The sequence below is a fragment of the Paralichthys olivaceus genome, chromosome 4, assembly GCF_024713975.1.
Source record: "Paralichthys olivaceus isolate ysfri-2021 chromosome 4, ASM2471397v2, whole genome shotgun sequence".
In the NCBI taxonomy this organism is placed as follows: Eukaryota; Metazoa; Chordata; class Actinopteri; order Pleuronectiformes; family Paralichthyidae; genus Paralichthys; species Paralichthys olivaceus.
Window position 1 is genome coordinate 4,869,005 of NC_091096.1, and position 19,830 is coordinate 4,888,834.

Genomic DNA, 19,830 nt, shown 5'->3' on the forward strand with positions numbered 1-19,830 from the left:
TAGGGTTAGGGTTGTGATTAGGGTTAGGGATGAATGCCCACTGGAGATCAAGATATTCTTCAATAACTTTCTTTCTGAAGGTCATAGAGACTTGGAAGTTATTTCCATCTCCACTAATGTGGGTATGCCCGATCCATTGGTACCACCCCCGAGCTCCTACGACCTTTGGAAGGGTTAGGGTTAGGGTTGTGATCAGTGTTTCATTTTTGGGTTCTGTTTAGGGTTAGGGTTAGGAATGAAAACCCATTGGAGATCAAGATATTCTTCAATAACTTTTTTTCTGAAGGTCATAGAGACTTGGAAGTTTGTTCCATCTCCACTAATGTGCCTATGCCCGATCCATTGGGACCATCCCTGAGCTTCTACGACCTTCAGAAATGGTGAAACCACCAAATCTCCCCAAAAAAGTACGAGATATTTGTAAATAACTTTTTTTCTGAAAGTCATAGAGACTTGGGCATTTCGGCATTAATGAAGGGTAGCCTGCCACGCGACCACACCGAATTTCAGCACGTTTCGAGCAAGCAGCGCAAAGTTATTCACCCTATGGTGAATAAGGGTTAGGCTTGCAATGAGGGTTAGGGTTGTGGTTAGGGTTAGGGTTAGGGTTAGGGTTGTGATTAGGGTTAGGGATGAATGCCCACTGGAGATCAAGATATTCTTCAATAACTTTCTTTCTGAAGGTCATAGAGACTTGGAAGTTATTTCCATCTCCACTAATGTGGGTATGCCCGATCCATTGGTACCACCCCCGAGCTCCTACGACCTTTGGAAGGGTTAGGGTTAGGGTTGTGATCAGTGTTTCATTTTTGGGTTCTGTTTAGGGTTAGGGTTAGGAATGAAAACCCATTGGAGATCAAGATATTCTTCAATAACTTTTTTTCTGAAGGTCATAGAGACTTGGAAGTTGGTTCCATCTCCACTAATGTGCCTATGCCCGATCCATTGGGACCACCCCCGAGCTTCTACGACCTTCAGAAATGGTGAAACCACCAAATCTCCCCAAAAAAGTACGAGATATTTGTAAATAACTTTTTTTCTGAAAGTCATAGAGACTTGGGCATTTCGGCATTAATGAAGGGTAGCCTGCCACGCGACCACACCGAATTTCAGCACGTTTCGAGCAAGCAGCGCGAAGTTATTCACCCTATGGTGAATAAGGGTTAGGCTTGCAATGAGGGTTAGGGTTAGGGTTGTGGTTAGGGTTGTGATTAGGGTTAGGGATGAATGCCCACTGGAGATCAAGATATTCTTCAATAACTTTCTTTCTGAAGGTCATAGAGACTTGGAAGTTATTTCCATCTCCACTAATGTGGGTATGCCCGATCCATTGGTACCACCCCCGAGCTCCTACGACCTTTGGAAGGGTTAGGGTTAGGGTTGTGATCAGTGTTTCATTTTTGGGTTCTGTTTAGGGTTAGGGTTAGGAATGAAAACCCATTGGAGATCAAGATATTCTTCAATAACTTTTTTTCTGAAGGTCATAGAGACTTGGAAGTTGGTTCCATCTCCACTAATGTGCCTATGCCCGATCCATTGGGACCATCCCCGAGCTTCTACGACCTTCAGAAATGGTGAAACCACCAAATCTCCCCAAAAAAGTACGAGATATTTGTAAATAACTTTTTTTCTGAAAGTCATAGAGACTTGGGCATTTCGGCATTAATGAAGGGTAGCCTGCCACGCGACCACACCGAATTTCAGCACGTTTCGAGCAAGCAGCGCGAAGTTATTCACCCTATGGTGAATAAGGGTTAGGCTTGCAATGAGGGTTAGGGTTAGGGTTGTGGTTAGGGTTAGGGTTAGGGTTGTGATTAGGGTTAGGGATGAATGCCCACTGGAGATCAAGATATTCTTCAATAACTTTTTTTCTGAAAGTCATAGAGACTTGGGCATTTCGGCATTAATGAAGGGTAGCCTGCCACGCGACCACACCGAATTTCAGCACGTTTCGAGCAAGCAGCGCGAAGTTATTCACCCTTTGGTGAATAAGGGTTAGGCTTGCAATGAGGGTTAGGGTTGTGGTTAGGGTTAGGGTTAGGGTTAGGGTTAGGGTTGTGATTAGGGTTAGGGATGAATGCCCACTGGAGATCAAGATATTCTTCAATAACTTTCTTTCTGAAGGTCATAGAGACTTGGAAGTTATTTCCATCTCCACTAATGTGGGTATGCCCGATCCATTGGTACCACCCCCGAGCTCCTACGACCTTTGGAAGGGTTAGGGTTAGGGTTGTGATCAGTGTTTCATTTTTGGGTTCTGTTTAGGGTTAGGGTTAGGAATAAAAACCCATTGGAGATCAAGATATTCTTCAATAACTTGTTTTCTGAAGGTCATAGAGACTTGGAAGTTTGTTCCATCTCCACTAATGTGCCTATGCCCGATCCATTGGTACCACCCCCGAGCTTCTACGACCTTCAGAAATGGTGAAACCACCAAATCTCCCCAAAAAAATATGAGATATTTGTAAATAACTTTTTTTCTGAAAGTCATAGAGACTTGGGCATTTCGGCATTAATGAAGGGTAGCCTGCCACGCGACCACACCGAATTTCAGCACGTTTCGAGCAAGCAGCGCGAAGTTATTCACCCTAGGGTGAATAAGGGTTAGGCTTGCAATGAGGGTTAGGGTTGTGGTTAGGGTTAGGGTTAGGGTTGTGATTAGGGTTAGGGTTAGGGTTAGGGTTGTGATTAGGGTTAGGGATGAATGCCCACTGGAGATCAAGATATTCTTCAATAACTTTCTTTCTGAAGGTCATAGAGACTTGGAAGTTGGTTCCATCTCCACTAATGTGGTTATGCCCGATCCATTGGTACCACCCCCGAGCTCCTACAACCTTTGGAAGGGTTAGGGTTGTGATCAGTGTTTCATTTTTGGGTTCTGTTTAGGGTTAGGGTTACGAATGAAAACCCATTGGAGATCAAGATATTCTTCAATAACTTTTTTTCTGAAGGTCATAGAGACTTGGAAGTTTGTTCCATCTCCACTAATGTGGGTGTGCCCGATCCATTGTTACCTCCCCCGAGCTTCTACGACTTTTGGAAGGGGTAGGGTTAGGGTTGTGATTAGTGTTTGGTTTTTGGGTTGTGATTAGGGTTAGGGTTAGGAATGAATACACATTGGAGATCAAGATATTCTTCAATAACTTCTTTTCTGAAGGTCATAGAGACTTGGAAGTTGGTTCCATCTCCACTAATATGACTATTCCCGATCCATTGAAACCACCCCCGAGCTTCTACGACCTCCAGAAATGGTGAAACCACCAAATCTAAAAAAAAAAGTACAAGATATTTTTGAATAACTTTTTTTCTGAAAGTCATAGAGACTTGGGCATTTCATGATTAATAAAGGGTAGCCTGCCACGCAACCACTCCGAATTTCAGCACGTTTCGAGCAAGCAGCGCGGAGTTATTCACCCTATGGTGAATATGGGTTAGGGTTGCAATTAGGGTTAGGGTTGTGATTAGGGTTAGGGTTAGGGTTGTGATTAGGGTTAGGGATGAATACACATTGGAGATCAAGATATTCTTCAATAACTTTTTTTCTGAAGGTCATAGAGACTTGGAAGTTGGTTCCATCTCCACTAATGTGGGTATGCCCGATCCATTGGTACCACCCCCGAGCTTCTACAACTTTTTGAAGGGGTAGGGTTAGGGTTGTGATTAGTGTTTGGTTTTTGGGTTGTGATTAGGGTTAGGGATGAATACACATTGGAGATCAAGGTATTCCTCAATAACTTCTACTCGAGAGGTGGACTTCGTAGGTTCTCTTTGGACGCGGAGGGTGAAGGGCAGGGATTTTCATTTAATTGCAAATTGCAACTCCTCCACTAGATGACACTAAATGCTGCACACTGAAACTTGAATAAATAAGAGCACATCGAGTGAATTTCTAGCGGCATTTTATAAATATTCTTGATGTGGTTTTTGAGACCTGAAAGATGTTATTATTTCAAATCCAGAAAATACAAAAAATATTTTTGAATCACTGTATATGACTTTAAAACCTGTCTGTGTTCATCTGTCCAGAATGATTTCCATCGAGCCATCCAGAGGACCCACTCTGCCGTGTTCAACCAGGTGATCATCCTCGTCTGCACCTTGATGTGTCTGGTTTTCACAGGGTGAGTGAACATGGTGAAACGCATCAGTACAAAATCTAGTCCCTCAACCTTCTGCATTAAAAGCTTTGAATTGCTTTGTTGTTTAAATGTGTAGTTTGCCAGAAATCAAAAATGAACAGTTGGTAGCAAATTGAATCTAAATTAGAGATTGAAATGTTGGCACTTGAAAGCAGGCATGGTCTGCTCTCAGCTCAGTGGTGGAGTCAGATGTGAACAGCTTGAAGCAAAATGAAGAGCGGCAATTGTTAAAAGTAGGAGTTTTTATATTTTTAAGTAATGTAGCAATAGTTACTGGCAAAAGCAAATTGTAAAATATAAAACTTTCTAGAAACTAGTTTGTGACGATCAGCAACGGAAATTGAAGGAACACTTGGTCATTTAGCAGATGCTCTAAAATGCAGGTAATGAGTACAAGAGAACAAGAAAAAAAGTGTTAAGTGAATAAACTGTGTAAAGGATTTCGGCATAAATAGCCATTGTTAATCCCTTCTTTTCTGATGTAGGTGCTTTCCACTCTAACAACACCAGTTTATCTTATTAAAAGCTGCCACTTCCTGGACCTTATCTCTTTGTCAACCTTACGAGCATTGGCAACCACCCAGTTAGACATTCTCACTCTCCCTCCCCCCTCATGGTTTTCTTATCAATAAATAAGCACAAGCAGTGAAGTGGAACTGCCAGAGCAATCAGTGGTGTCTATATAAAAGACTGAGAAATACAGAGGAGGAGGCTGTATTGACTTTTCGTGAACTTTGGTCTTGGGCAGATTGAATTCTGATACCCAGCCCACCAGACAAAATCGTAAAACCAAAGCACATTTCCTTATTAAAATAAATCTGCATGTGTTTTATTTTAATTGTCTTTACCTGTGGGAGACGTATCTGATGATGTTGCTGATCCAATCGGTTTTCCTGCAGAGCTTGTGGTATCCAGCACCTCGAGAGAGCTGGGAAGAAACTGACCTTGTTTGACTCGTTCTATTTCTGCATCGTCACCTTCTCCACTGTGGGCTACGGGGACGTCACGCCACAGATCTTGCCGTCCAAGCTGCTGGTGGTAATTCTCATCTGTGTTGCCCTGGTGGTCCTCCCACTGCAGGTATAAACCAAAATCAGCTACAAGGGTGCTCTTAGAACACATGCCTCTACCAAGGCTAATGTCTTATCTCTTCATATCACAGCAGTGTTTCCCATTGGTTATCTAGACTGTGGTGGCTCGCCATTTTCTGCTTTGTCCCACCACAGCTTCATGAACCAAAAAATGTTTACACAAGAAATCTGTAACTTGATGCTCTGCTCCGTTGCTGCATTTATGGACGACATCACTAGCTCGTGAAGAAAGTTGTTACTGTCTCTTACTCACTGAGAGCAAACACAAAATTTACTAAGGTTCTTACTTCTGATAATTTATAGTTTGCTGAAGAAGTTTACAAATCTCACTCAAAATTCTGGCCAAGTCATCCTGGGTCACACTTTCCAAAACCGTCTGCTCACTGTGTTATTCATTTGAAAAGAAGAATCTGAAGTGTTTAATTGGGTGAGAAACCAAAATTAACTACTGCTGCTGGCAGATGAATGCGTCACCAGTTTTATCCTCCAGTGCTTCACCATCTGTGTTCAGGCTGCAAATCTGTCTTTCTTCTATTACTTTGTCAATTCTTGCTGCTGTTGACATCACAGCAATGCTGTTGTCATTGTGTCAGTTTGAAGAACTAGCATACCTGTGGATGGAGAAACAGAAGTTAGGAGGGAACTACAGCCGCCACCGGGCGCAGACGGAGAAGCATGTGGTGTTGTGTGTCAGCTCGCTGAAGATCGACCTGCTGATGGATTTCCTTAACGAGTTCTACGCTCATCCCAGACTACAGGTATAGTGGAAATAAGAAATGGCCATGTTTCTTTAACTGGGATCGTGACCTCCCACTTTTTACTTCTTGTTTCAACCATCAGCTTTGAAATGGTTGTGATAAGATAAGTGACAGATTATAGGTTTCAATGTACCAATTTGGTTCAATTTAATAATATGATTTACTTTCTGCAAGAATCCTGCAGTTAAATATTTTACATTAAGAAAATGCATTTGTATAAGTTATAATAATAAGAATGCACGATATAGACATTTTCAACCACTACCAATAAGTGGTAATTACCTGCTTCTTGTAGAGGATATCGATAACTGATGATCTCACATTTAAAAAAGACAAACATGTAACCTAAACGCTGTCACTGTATGTGATCCAGAGCACTCCTGTGCATGAAGGGATGCCAACGATGTGATAAAACTAATGTCACTTACATTGGTATTGATCAGACCGTGAATGTGTCTGGTGACCACGTCATACAGGGAAGGCAGAGACATGTCTGAGCTTCCGCGAGTATAACGCTGTTCCATTAAGATTATATAAGGAAATATTTAATATATAAAGTAACTGCAGAAAAAAGGCAGTTTAAAGGCTCTGTATCAATTTTCTCAGGCTACTTTTTATGCTGATGGATCAGCTCCCACACGAGTCCATTCCACACAGTTTTCTGCCAAAGTTAGAAACACTTTGGTTTTGTGCCATCAGAGACATTTCAGTTTGAGCAGGTTTGTCTGATCTCGTCTCTCTGGTTTTTGAAGCGGGCATCTCTCAGCCAAACTGTAACTTTTGAGTGCTGCGTATTCAGCCAGGCATATTTAATATTCCTCGGGGATTTGAAATAAAAGCACCCGTGTCTCTTTGTTGTGCAGGACTATTACGTGGTGATTCTCTGTCCGACAGAGATAGACATTCAGGTTCGCCGCATCCTCCAAATCCCTCTGTGGTCCCAGAGGGTCATCTACCTGCAGGGGTCTGCCCTCAAAGACCAGGACCTGATGAGGGCCAAGTGAGTGAAATCAGTGGCATGGATTCTCACATTTAAGCAAACACAAGCACATATGAAAAACAGATTGAATAACCTATGTAGTTATGTCCTATATGTTTTTAGCAGTTGTGAGTGCCACTGACCTCTCTGACTAATTCAGTATAATTATCTGTTTGTCATTGATCGATATCTACTAGGTATTAATACCAAGTTCTTAAACATTCACATCTTATTCTTTAAAGGTTTGGGTTTCTGTTTAGCTCATTATGCATCAGTAACATTACGCAACTGTGGATGCACTGTATAGCATTGTCCATACATGCATCTGTCTGTCTGTATATCCGTTCCATTCTCACGAACACTGGCTGTCACTAACGCCTTCCGGGAACTGTTTTAAATTAGGCTCACACGTCAGTTTGGACCAGAGGATGAAATGAAACAGTCTATAGTCTGGACACATATTGACGTAAAATGTTGTGAGGTTATTCTAGGGCAATTTATAGTCTGTGTTAGAATCTCTCTATAAGGATATTTTTTATATAGCTAGAAGGGCACTTTGAGTTAATGTGTGTCTTTGGCCCATACCCCACCATTCCCCAGTTTTGATAAAATCTGTTCTGTAGTGTTTGCGTAATCCTGCTAAAAGCAAAACAAACAGCAATGAAAACATAACCTCCTTGGCAGAGGTAATATGAAGTATAAACCCTCCACCTTCGCAGAGCCGTCTAGAGCGTAGTTAGATTGTGAAGTCTATTTGGTTGACCTCTGTTTACACATCAGCGTAATAGGATTTCATCCTGCGTTTATCATCTGCTCTCATCCCAGGCCACATTCACACACCACAATACAAACTGTGATAGTACTCAATGAGACATGTTTGATCTTCCAGCTCTGGCTCAGTTAATGCCGCATATTGTTGCTACAGCATCACCGGCATGCTGTTCCCTGATTTATGGTTTGCTTTGGGGGATCGTTCAGCTTATTGGCAGATGCTGTTTTGCAGCAGGGGGATTACATGCTATTGCAATTTCTCGCAATAATACGTAATCACCCAGCCAGGTGAGCTTAATAGACAAATCACTGTTGCTTTTCTGAAAGATTTGAGTTTCATCATCTCATACTCTGGATCCCATTGAGTTTTCTGTCACAAATGAGTGATTGCGTGTTCTGCAGTCTCATTTCAACCAACAGCTAAGTTGTCATACAGGACTTGGTCTGTTAAACTTTTCTTTCATTATCATGAGACCTTGGCTTGTTTTTCTTTAAAGCATTGATCTCTTTAAATAATGAGTTTTCTGTCCCTTTTTTCTTATCACTCTCTCTGTCGATCCTCAGGATGGATGATGCTGAGGCCTGCTTCATCCTGAGCAGCAGGAACGAAGTCGACCGAACGGCTGCCGTGAGTCACATCCACGGGAATTTGTCGAAGCAGTTGTAAACTCTGTTTTCATATCCAGCATAAAACCTCTTTAAACGTTAGAGATTCTCATTGCGATTCTTCTAAGTATTGAGAGCACACTGAGTCTCTGAGGCAAACTTCATAGTATCGAGTCTCTGGATGAGTAAAATAGATCCTTTTCTCATCCCACAGGATCACCAGACTATTTTGAGGGCCTGGGCTGCAAAGGACTTTGCTCCAAACTGTCCCCTCTACGTCCAGATTCTCAAACCAGAAAATAAATTTCATGTCAAGTTTGCTGGTAGGTGCAGGGAGATCACATAACTTCTCAAATACAGTCATTGTGTCCGTCTATTAGATTTCCTAAACCGACTTATCATTCAAATGTATCTATGTCATTCAGATCATGTAGTCTGTGAAGAGGAGTTCAAATATGCAATGTTGGCGCTCAACTGTGTGTGTCCAGCCACGTCCACCTTAGTCACTCTCTTGGTTCACACCTCCAGAGGACAGTGAGTATTTCTTTACAATGATTATATTTATTTGATGTATTTATTTACTGTCAGTATGTACTTTGATTTACTTTTATACTCAATATTAATATACTTTGAGAATTGTGTGTAAGATTTAGGTCAAAGTGATTTATTAGCAGAAATTGAATATAAAATAATCCTAGTTGTTTTTATAGTGTGTGATCATCTACTTTGTACAAATTGTTGTTTAGGCCCTTTACATTACATCAGGAGTGGGTCCTCTCTACGGAGGCTGCCATGTTTTATTACAGAAGCCCAAACTGGACAAACTAGAAACCTTTTTGAGTTTTTGATGAAAACCGAAGCTACCACAGGTTCTCTTTCATGTTGGGAAGGGGAGGGTGAGGGCAGGGGTATTCAGCTGCAACAATCATTCACACCACTAGATGTCACTAAATTGTACACACTGAACCTTTAAGATATTCCACAATAACCGATGAAATCTCAAAACTCAACTTAAATTGAAAGCCAGTGAGAAAAAGTGGGTCTATAGCAATGATTCAAAGGTCTAAGCAGTTCTGATATGAATAAGTAAGCTGGTCTAGTGATTAGAGCCACTGCAAAGACCTGGTCACCTCTGTTTTCGAGTCTAGATCTCAGGACATCCAGAAGCATCCGTTTGGTAGAGCTGAGCTAGAGCAGCCAATCTGTCTTTTGATTCCTGCCTCCTCCAGTCTGCATGTTGAAGTGTCCTTGGGCAAGACACTGAGATTTTCTGATTGATGTGCAATGTGCTTCATACTATAGTGAGCGCTGTATGAATGTGTTTGTGATCTGTGATGTGAATCACTTTGAGTGCTCATGAAGATTAGAGAATATAATGCTGCCCATTTTATTACCTTGTGAGTTGTCCTCCTCTTTCGCACTAAATCATATTCATGTACATCCACAATTTGCCTGTTTGCTTCCAGCTCACTGAAACAATGCTCCTTTCTTTTTGAAAAGCTCTTTTGTCATGCATACCTGCACACCTTCGATTTGCACACAGAAAGAAAACAAAGAAGCCACACAAAGAGCTGAATTCTTGCTTATTCTACAAAGATCTTATGGTCAGGAGAAAATGATTTGTACCCGATAGAAGTGGTGATAAACACGTGGGGATATTTCAAGCAGACTATTGTCTTCAATTACTTTCACAGGTGAGAAAGTATTAAACTAACTACTAGCTGAGAAGCATCGAGGTCTCGTTAAGAGCTACAGAGAGTGCTTTGTTGCTGGAAACAAGCAGCACCACCTAAATCTACCATAGAGTGCTGTTACGAACTGACCCCAGAAAAACTTTTCTCTGATATGTTTTTGAAATTTAACTAAAGAATTCAGTGGATCTCACCCTGACATAACTTATTGATATCATTTCTGCCTCCAGAGCTGCTCAAACCCTCTTACATGCTGATATCAACACAGCTCTGACAGCAGTGTGAATGCGTAATATCCTTCTGTGCTGTTAGTCATGTGGACAGATTCAGTTCCAGTTGATTCATGATATCAGAGTAAAATGACTGATACTCCTGCAGTTTAGTTTAGATGGTTTACAGTTTGTCCCCACACAGCTGCAGAAACTTGTCTCTGTCAAGTCTGTAAACATTACATTGTGCCTTTCACTTTCTCTGCAGAGGGACCATTGTTTCTTCACCGCTCTCCACAGCAGAGACAAAAAACATCCATTTTAACTTCCATTATGGGAACCTGTTCTGCCTTGTGGCTGTGAATGTGACAGGAATGTTAATAGGTGGCTCTGTGGCACAATTTTATTTTGAAATGATTAAAAGCATGAGGATATACGGCCACAATAAAATGACCTTATAGTTTTTTCATTGCTTTAGTTAAATATTGTGACTGTCTTCATCGACACCAACAATCTGGCTATTGACCTTATCCTGAAGAAGACATTATTTCAATTATGATGCTTATATGTGTTGCTAAAAGATTACAATTCCTGTTTACATGTGTCACAGCATAGTTTGATTGTGTGTCACATCTACATAGAATATTTTTTAGAATATTCTATTTTAGAGAATATCCCCATTGCGATGTTTGCGTCCATCCAGAAACTTCATAAAACACATGGTTTGGAACTCACACCAGTAAAGTGATTTCTTCTTAGAGCCTCTTGTTTACACTCAAACCCAGAGCATTTGTCGTCAAGCACGTTGTAACTGCTGCACATGCTGCGAAAGCTTTTATACCCGACATGTACACATCTACATTATACTACTAAGGTCTGAATACTCCACATCTTAATTTGATAATTCGGAGTATGACCTTATCAGGGTCAAAGTTATCAGGCAGTGTCTCATTCAGACCATTGTCTTCATTGGGTTAAAATAAGACTTGCTGTGAAGAGTCATTGTGAGTAAAATGGAGGAAGCTCAGGAGTACAAGGTCAGGAAAGGTCATGTTCATAGTTTCATCGGGAGATGTGACATTCTGAGTTTTAAATGAAGTCTAATTCAATGTAAAGTTGCTTTTTTAATACTGGAAACGACTCATGGTCCTTTAATTCAAGTCATACATACATACATATTCTGATAATGCTTTTCCAGGGAGGGGCAGCTGTCACCTGAGCATTGGCAGAAGATGTACGGACGCTGCTCGGGAAACGAGGTCTACCACATCCGTTTGTGTGACAGCAAGTTCTTTGGGGAGTATGATGGAAAAAGCTTCACCTACGCCTCCTTCCATGCACATAAGAAGTTAGTAAAACTCTCACACTCTCATAATAATTTATCTTATTCCAGAAGTTGCTGTATTTTAAAGTAAAAACTTCCCAGGTACGGTGTATGTTTGATCGGAGCAAAGAGGGAGGACAACAAGAGCATCCTCCTCAACCCCGGCCCCCGCCACATCATGTCTGCCACTGACACATGCTACTACATCAACATCACCAAGGAGGAGAACTCGGCCTTCATCTTCAAACAGGAGGAGAAGCACAGCAAAGGTCTGTCCGTCTCCGGCCTCTACGACGCCCCCTCCAGGCTGCCTGTGCACAGCATCATCGCCAGCATGGGTGAGAGTGAAAACCCGGACGCAGAAACAATATACGATTTTAGTAGATGAGCTAGTGAGGACGAAAGCAGACTGGAAGATGGAAGATCGTGTTTATAGTGTCACAAGAAATGACTCAGGTGGCAGATGCTTGTGTTTGATTGGCTGAGAGGGTTTTCGTGTAAGAGGAGAAAATGGATGCTTTGTTGTTTATTTACTCAAAGCCGCACTCACAGCGAACGCTTCTGAACGGTGGCTGCCTGGGTGATGTCGTTGCTCTCACTGACTGTTATGCATGAATCTTTTCCGTACATGCTTTTTTACTTTGTTGGCTGAAAATACTGTGTTGTGCTTTTTCTTTGACCTGTGAAAGTTGATCAGGCCACTTCATATGGTAAGTTTGTGCATGACGCATCACTTTCTCTTATTTACTACTTTTTAAATTCTCACAATTTATAGTTTATTGTTGTAGCATAGGGTTTTTATGTTTTCATCTTTGTTCAAACTAACACTTGTTCAACTAATTTGTTTTCAGTTTTTATCTTTTATCTAATATTCATGATATATGTTTGGACCATACGCATCATATTACAAACTAGAGCCCCATCGGATGATATGAACCTTTCACAGACGTATCGTTATCATTTTTTGTTTGCTGGAAATGCTCTGATAAGAAAATAGTTGTTAAAAGAATAAACAATTCAGAAAATATGTCTGTTTACATTTTGCATGCAAGAATTATTTTGAATTCCTAAATTCAAGTTCCAAATTTATAGTTATTCGTAATTAATGCCAGATCGTAAAATTTTCCAGCCTCAGTTACATTTCTTTGTCATAAAGGTTTGATAACAACATCTTAGGTATTCGTTATATCTATTTGAACTCCTCTAATATCAGCGTCTTCCTCCAAAAATCCATATTGTTCTGGCTCTATTACAATAATATGATGTAGGCTAGTGGCGTAACTTTTGAAAAACAAAATATCAGCGCTGTTTGCATGCCATTCGTCAAGTACAAGGACGTGATTCAGAAAGCAATACATCTTCTCCACAAGGTCAAGCAGCTGAGCTCTATTATATCCAATATGAAAAGGGCTTTTTCCAGCAGGGGAATGTTGGCTGAGATAAAATGGTCATGGTGTCATCATGTGCAAACATTCACCGTTGACTTCACAGCACTTGGCAGTGAAAGTGCTGCACATGCTGTTTTTTAATAGCCTTGTCATTTCATGCTCAGTGGTAAACACCGTAATAGCGTGTCATGTGACTTTCAGGAACCGTAGCCATAGATCTCCAGAACCCCGATCCGCCCGAGGAAAGCACTAAACTGACCTTGCCTACGGAGAACGGAAGCCGCAGGCCGAGCATCGCACCGGTCCTCGAGATCGCCGACTCCTCCGCCATTCTGCCCTGCGACCTCCTCAGCGACCAATCGGAGGATGAGACCAACCAGTCGGACGAAGAGGGTTCTGTGGGGTCAGAGTAAGTGATGTGGTGAGGGTGTCACACAAAAGGGGGCTCGGAGCAGAAGAGATTTGGTGGCTTTGTCGAGAACAGTATATCTTGTATTGCAGCAGTAAAAAAGTGAAATGTCCTCAGTGCGTTTGATTGATCTCCACTCGTCCCGTCGTCCTCTCGCTGCCTCGGTGGCGGTAAGAGGTGTTTGTGAATAAGTGTGTAATCTGTGTGTCATGATGCTGTGAGGTGCAGAGTGATGAATGTGCAAGTCATGACTGGGTTGTCCTCACTTTCCTCCTGAGTGAGGCTTATGTTGCGTCCTTGCATAAATCCTGATCCTTCAACTCTCGGCTGTCAGCCTGCCAGACATATTGTCACCACGAGAGTCCAGCGAGTCCAAGGAATCACTTTATCTCAGCAGATTGTTCCCATCCTCTGCCTCTTTATGTGGTTTTCATCAGACTATATAAGAAGTTCAGGACGGAGTCTGCGTTTGTTGAACCAAGACATCTCTGGGTCTCATAAACTAAAAGACAGAACCAATCCTCCCCACCTCTCAGCCTCTTATTGCTGCGATCCATTGAGCTTGAGTAGTTTTTAGGAGTTTTCAGAAGCTGTGGACGGAAATCAAATAAAACGCAAAGTCCAACAGTGCCACCATGTGGTGATGGGGATGACTTTTCTCTAAACAAACTCACAATCGCTTTTATTCACAAACTATAGAGGGAAGCATGAAACTGATGAGGGTAATTACAGCGACATATAACAAATCAGGGGACATACGACCCAATTAAGACTCAACATAAGTCACAATCAAAAAAGTAAACACTGCAAAAAAACATTGTAATAGTTGAGGTAGTCGGTATTGAACGGGAAGGAGTCCTTCAGAATTTTAAACAGGAACTGAAAAGTAGAAACAGTGTAATGGCAGTCGTTTGTGGTGTTCAATGGTTTGATAAAATAAGGGGCTCAGGGATTTTTTTATGATGTGTAAACACTTCTATCACTATGTATCTGTACTTTTTCTTAAATCGCAAGAGCTTGGAAACTCATTTAGAGGGAAGATAGTTTTATTGTTTGATAACAACCAGTAAAATTACAATATCTGCAATCACACTTCTCATTGACAAATGTTTGATTCTTTCCATCAGTTTTGTGAAGGGCTACCCTCCTAACTCGCCCTACATCGGCAGCTCTCCAACTCTGTGCCACCTCCTGCCGCAGAAGGCTCCGTTCTGCTGCCTTCGCCTCGACAAGGTGAGTCCACCTGCAGGAAAACACTAATATCACTAAAAACACAGTAAAATGAGTCCCATATTTAAACTGTCTCATAATAATTCCCTGAACATTGGCTGGTGTTTAGCTCTGAGTCATACGTTATAAGAAACACTGATGTTGGTACAAATAAAATGAAAAAGCTGCAGATTTAGGTACTCACTGATTATAGCTGAGTTTTGAACAAAAACAAATTATATACTGGAGGTGAAAAATACTTCATTACATGAACAGATGTTAGTATCCAACTGAGTTTCTTATTTCATGATTAGATTGAAAATTATCCCACCTGGAGTTTTTTAATCATCATTATTATTATTCCATTATTTTCTCATCTGTGAAAGTGAGGTAGACACGTCTTGTGTTTATTAAAGCATAAACTGCTGAGTAGGAGATATTTTACAGCATGACAGAGTCTAAGTCATTTTCCAAATGCGGCTGAAAACTACAAGTAAAGATGCAGCACAAATGTCAGATAGATTAATTATACCTCTCTTTGAAACATCCCAGAAATGAATGACTAATATTTCCTGGAAATCTGACTAACTCAAGAATTCAAACAGTAACCTTGACAACATACACTTAATACCTTTTATTCAAATTCACAATATACATTATTTTATATTAGTTGGACTGTAGTTTTTATTAAAACTGTGAAATTTGATGTGTCTGCTAAGATCTTGTCCAGTTAAAATCTGACTGACCTGGTTGAATTGTCTCTGTCCATCCAGGGCTGCACACATAGCAGCTTTGAGGACGCTAAAGCGTACGGCTTCAAGAACAAGCTGATTATAGTGTCTGCTGAGACGGCGGGAAACGGCCTCTACAACTTCATTGTCCCCCTGCGTGCGTACTATCGGCCCAGGAAGGAGCTCAACCCCATAGTGCTGCTGCTGGATTACCCGTAAGACTGTTGAACCTCCCTTACAACCACAGACTGAGTACAAAGATTCATGAAATGATGACTCCTAAATGATTGACGATTTCCCATTATTATTAGTAGCAGTGGAAAAGGGAATCTGTGTGTGTGATTTTGTGTAAGAGTAAAAAAAAATGTATTGGTTCCTTGTGGTTTTGAAATTGATTAGAAAAAGCTGCAGTGGTAAAACTACCAAATTGCTTTTATTAGAAACTTTGCTTTTAAGATGAAGACGGTTTTTTTTTTTTTTTGCATTATTCATGAGCAAAAGTTCTCTGTGCAGAAGAAAGTCCACGTATGTGTCCGCACCTTTGTTTCTTCTAAATCACTGTGGGCTTCATTAACTCACGAGCTCTGCAGAGAGCCAGGAAAGCTTTCAGGAAATTACAAAAACAATGTCATAATCTTTCACTGGGTGTCTCACAAAGCTAATTAGTCTGTGCTGCTCCTTCATGATGTTTCCTGTTTCCCGCAGGCCTGACAACCATTTCTTAGAGGCCATTTGCTGCTTTCCGATGGTTTACTTCATGGCTGGCACCATCGATAAGTATGTGGACTATAAAAACCTGCTCATTTGATAAAATAATTTAATGATATCTATCTCAGTAGTTTCTGAATTTTTAATGCAGCTGCAGAAGATTGTTGATTTCTCTTCAGCAATAAATGTATCCGCAGTTATCCAGATTATGCAAAAACCTTCTGATGTTGTTTGGTGAATTAATCAATCAGGATTAGAACAATGTTTTATTAACTGGAGTATTTTCTGTTTTCTACTGTTTTTAAATCTTTCCAGTGAAAATCAAGAATGAGGTCATACATTGTTATTAAATAATAGTGTCGTCAGTTCTCCGTGACAGTTTAACCTGCCAGAATGTGTTGACCATTACAGATTGATGTTGTACCGTTGTTACCAAGAGGAGACGCTGTGTTTCGTGACGTGTCATGAATTAATGCTCACTGTGTTTAGCCTGGACAACCTGCTGCAGTGTGGGATCATCTACGCTGACAACTTGGTGGTTGTGGATAAAGAGAGCACCATGAGCGCTGAGGAGGACTACATGGCCGACGCCAAGACCATTGTCAACGTCCAGACTATGTTCAGGTACAGAGAGACAGATGTGCAGGATAGAAACGCTCCATGAACATTAATCCTTTCTGTGGATGTTTGTGCACGAGCTGGAATTATGATGTTTTGGATCAAATATGCACCAGATTCCATTTAATAGACTTTTCTCAGAGACGTCTCAGAGTAAATGTTTGTTTTTCTGAACTTTGCTAAAACAGAGAATGAGTTTGTCTCTTTTCCAAAGTTCTGAAGCTACTCTATTATTTAACAGCTCAGAATTAAAAACATGAATCACTGCCACACCACCAGCTCTGCCCTTAGCACAAAGCATCTCATCTCTCCAGTGACATCTCTCCCTCCCTCTTTGTCTCCACCACTCTCAGGTTGTTCCCCAGCCTCAGCATCATCACCGAGCTCACACACCCGTCCAACATGAGGTTCATGCAGTTCAGAGCCAAGGACTGCTACTCGCTCGCTCTCTCCAAACTGGAGAAGGTTGGTGCTTCTAGGAGGGAGCGCTCGTATAACTCTTATGATTTGTGTTCACCAGGTGCTTCTGTGCACATTGATGGAATATTTTTCATCCTCACTCCTGTTCATTTTTTTGTTATTTCTCAAAAACACTCTTGTTAAATATTGATTATTATATTTGGTATTTTTTAGAAGTAATCATATTGAATCTGTTCCAGCAAAAACTGAGCTGCATTTCTTTCACTTTCCCCAAAAATCAAGACGTAGAAGTTGTGTCTGTGATTTTCAGTTCTGTAAATGAAGAGAATAAAACTCCATGAACCGATGAAGATGATCAGTTGTACTTGGATTTAAGGAAGAAGTCCAGAAAGTGACAGTATATAAAGAAAGATTTCCTTAAGTTCTCCTGAGTCTTAATCAAAGTTTCATCACAGTAAATTCTACAGTTGTAGCTTCAACTTTCACAAGCCTCACAAAACAGGCCTTTTCATTTTCCTGCATCAGCCTCTCAGAAGATGTAGCACAAGAGCAAAAGCTCAGCATGCAAAAATGATAAAGTGAGATTTTAACATCTTGTTGCTCTGTTTCTCAAATGTATTTATCTGTTTTTTGATTTCCAGATAGAGCGAGATAAGGGCTCCAACCTGGCCTTCATGTTCCGGCTGCCGTTTGCTGCAGGCAGGGTTTTCAGTATCAGCATGTTGGACACGCTGCTTTACCAGGTAGCATGGAAGAATTCATGTCTGACTGAATGTCGAGTCTTTGAATGTTGAGCAGCTACACTAAAGTAGCACAAAGCAAGTTAAGCAAAGGGCTGAAAGGTTTGTCGGTATTTTCTAGACATTTTTACAAATAAAATAAAAATGATTGTCACTGATTCCAGATGAAAACATGTGGGATCATGTGATTTGCTTTTGAAATAATTGAATAGACCTGATTTGCTCAGGCATATATACGTTGAAATGTTCAAACCCTTTCAAGGTTTTATTTCTGTTACTCCATGAACTACTTTTTATCATATAAAGCACTTTCCGCTGCATTTTATGCTTTGAAAAGTGTTATAAAGATATTATTATATATTATTTTATGAAAATAAAATATGTAGTTGTCTGTCCAGGTTGTTTGCAACTGGGCTCCTTTTGCTTCTTACATCAGAGTCATTCTCTCTGTTCTGACAGTCATTTGTTAAGGACTACATGATCGCCATCGCGAGGCTTCTGCTCGGTCTGGACACCACGCCTGGCTCTGGGTACCTGTGTGTAGTAAGTATAGAAGAGCTCATGTGTCTAATCATGTGACTCGTACAGATGAGAGCGGGATGTGAATCCACTGGATCGTTGTTCTCTCTCCTCAGATGAAGATCACAGAGGAGGATCTGTGGATCAGGACTTACGGCCGACTCTTTCAGAAACTCTGCTCCTCCAGCGCCGAGATCCCCATCGGGATTTACCGCACAGAGTCGCACATGTTCTCGACCTCAGAGGCAAGCTCAGTTTCAGATGCTTCATTCCAGAAACCTCTCTTTGGCCTCTGCTGTGGCTTCTGGTTTGGCCTTGTCCCTGTTGCACCTTTGGCTTTTACCTCGCCTTTTTTATCTTTCTTATTTCCTCCCTTTATATCTTCTCTTTTATTTTTACTCTTACCTGAAGCCATTTACCTCCATTTTTACTGCCATGTCATTTCCTTTCTTTATTTCTGTTATTCTCTTCTCTTTCTTTTGTTTTCTTTCTTTCTTTCTGTTTTCCTTTAATTATTTTTTCATTTTTGCCTTTATTAAGTTTAAGTGTCCATTCTTTATGCCTCTCTTTCTTTTTGTCTCCATTTTTCTTTGTGTTCTCCAGGTTTGTTTTCATTTTTCTCAAGACAACAGGGAAGGAAATTAACATTTTTGGACACCACAGTTTTGGTAGTTTGTTTTTGAAATAGAAACCATCCACTAAATGATTAACTAATTTGGCAGGTTAGGTAAGTAGCTTCTATAAGAGATATATAGACAAACAGAAATATACCTACTGGCTGGTGTTAATTTCCCACTGTTAACTGGTGATAAAATAGTTAATCCACCATATTAACTATTTCATGTGCTGAATTTTGAGGCCTTAAATTATTCCGTTTGCTTTGGATGCCCCCATCTTTCATTGCATCTCTTTTTGTTTGGCTGTCTGTTTGTCCCTCTCTTGTTTCAGTGCAAGGACAGTTATGCACAGGTAAGAGGCAAACACGCTTGTTTTTGATTTCACTTTCAACATCTTCTGCTTAAAGTACGCAAAGATGAAAAATACCTTAATGGAATTTTTCTGGTATTTATCGATATCAAAAGTTCGAAATAGAGATTTCTTGAAGATGTTGATTTGATTTTAATGTCATACAGAGAGGTTGTATTTAGCATGAACGCTGTCCTCCCTCAGTCTCAGGTGTCCGTCAACGTGGAGCATGGTGATGAGCATCGAGAGCGCAGAGATACCTGGAAGGAGAAGGTGGCCCACAGAAACTCCACCACCAGCGACCAATCGGAACACCCGCTGCTCAGGAAGAAGAGCATGCAGTGGGCGCGGCGTCTGAGCAGGAAGAACGCTAAGCCATCAAGTCGAGCAGAGCGCATCTCGCAGCAGAGACTCAACCTGTACAGACGCTCTGAGCGGCAGGAGCTGTCCGAGCTGGTCAAGAATCGCATGAAGCACCTGGGCCTGCCCACCGTCGGATACGGTCAGTAGATGTCAAAGTGTTTCATAAACTGACGAATGAAAGGTAATTTGTA

At 41.0% G+C, this 19,830-nt stretch overlaps 1 protein-coding gene across 18 annotated transcripts in view; it reads left to right on the plus strand.

The window, feature by feature from the left end:
• LOC109636998 (potassium channel subfamily T member 1-like) overlaps window positions 1–19,830 on the plus strand; it is a 161,211-nt gene that overhangs the window by 133,676 nt on the left and 7,705 nt on the right. For 10 of the 18 annotated variants that reach the window (XM_069523384.1, XM_069523378.1, XM_069523382.1 and 7 more), the window contains 21 exons: window positions 4,027–4,121; window positions 5,039–5,219; window positions 5,824–5,988; window positions 6,852–6,988; window positions 8,303–8,366; window positions 8,559–8,667; window positions 8,770–8,878; window positions 11,443–11,592; window positions 11,671–11,906; window positions 12,258–12,278; window positions 13,158–13,365; window positions 14,493–14,598; window positions 15,348–15,520; window positions 16,011–16,082; window positions 16,503–16,637; window positions 16,985–17,096; window positions 17,693–17,794; window positions 18,251–18,334; window positions 18,427–18,555; window positions 19,259–19,279; window positions 19,481–19,778. In XM_069523384.1, the coding sequence (XP_069379485.1) occupies window positions 4,027–4,121; window positions 5,039–5,219; window positions 5,824–5,988; window positions 6,852–6,988; window positions 8,303–8,366; window positions 8,559–8,667; window positions 8,770–8,878; window positions 11,443–11,592; window positions 11,671–11,906; window positions 12,258–12,278; window positions 13,158–13,365; window positions 14,493–14,598; window positions 15,348–15,520; window positions 16,011–16,082; window positions 16,503–16,637; window positions 16,985–17,096; window positions 17,693–17,794; window positions 18,251–18,334; window positions 18,427–18,555; window positions 19,259–19,279; window positions 19,481–19,778 (2,707 nt within the window). The remainder of the gene's footprint in view (window positions 1–4,026; window positions 4,122–5,038; window positions 5,220–5,823; window positions 5,989–6,851; window positions 6,989–8,302; window positions 8,367–8,558; window positions 8,668–8,769; window positions 8,879–11,442; window positions 11,593–11,670; window positions 11,907–12,257; window positions 12,279–13,157; window positions 13,366–14,492; window positions 14,599–15,347; window positions 15,521–16,010; window positions 16,083–16,502; window positions 16,638–16,984; window positions 17,097–17,692; window positions 17,795–18,250; window positions 18,335–18,426; window positions 18,556–19,258; window positions 19,280–19,480; window positions 19,779–19,830) is intronic. The other 8 variants (XM_069523380.1, XM_069523383.1, XM_069523390.1 and 5 more) reach the window with 3 other exon arrangements.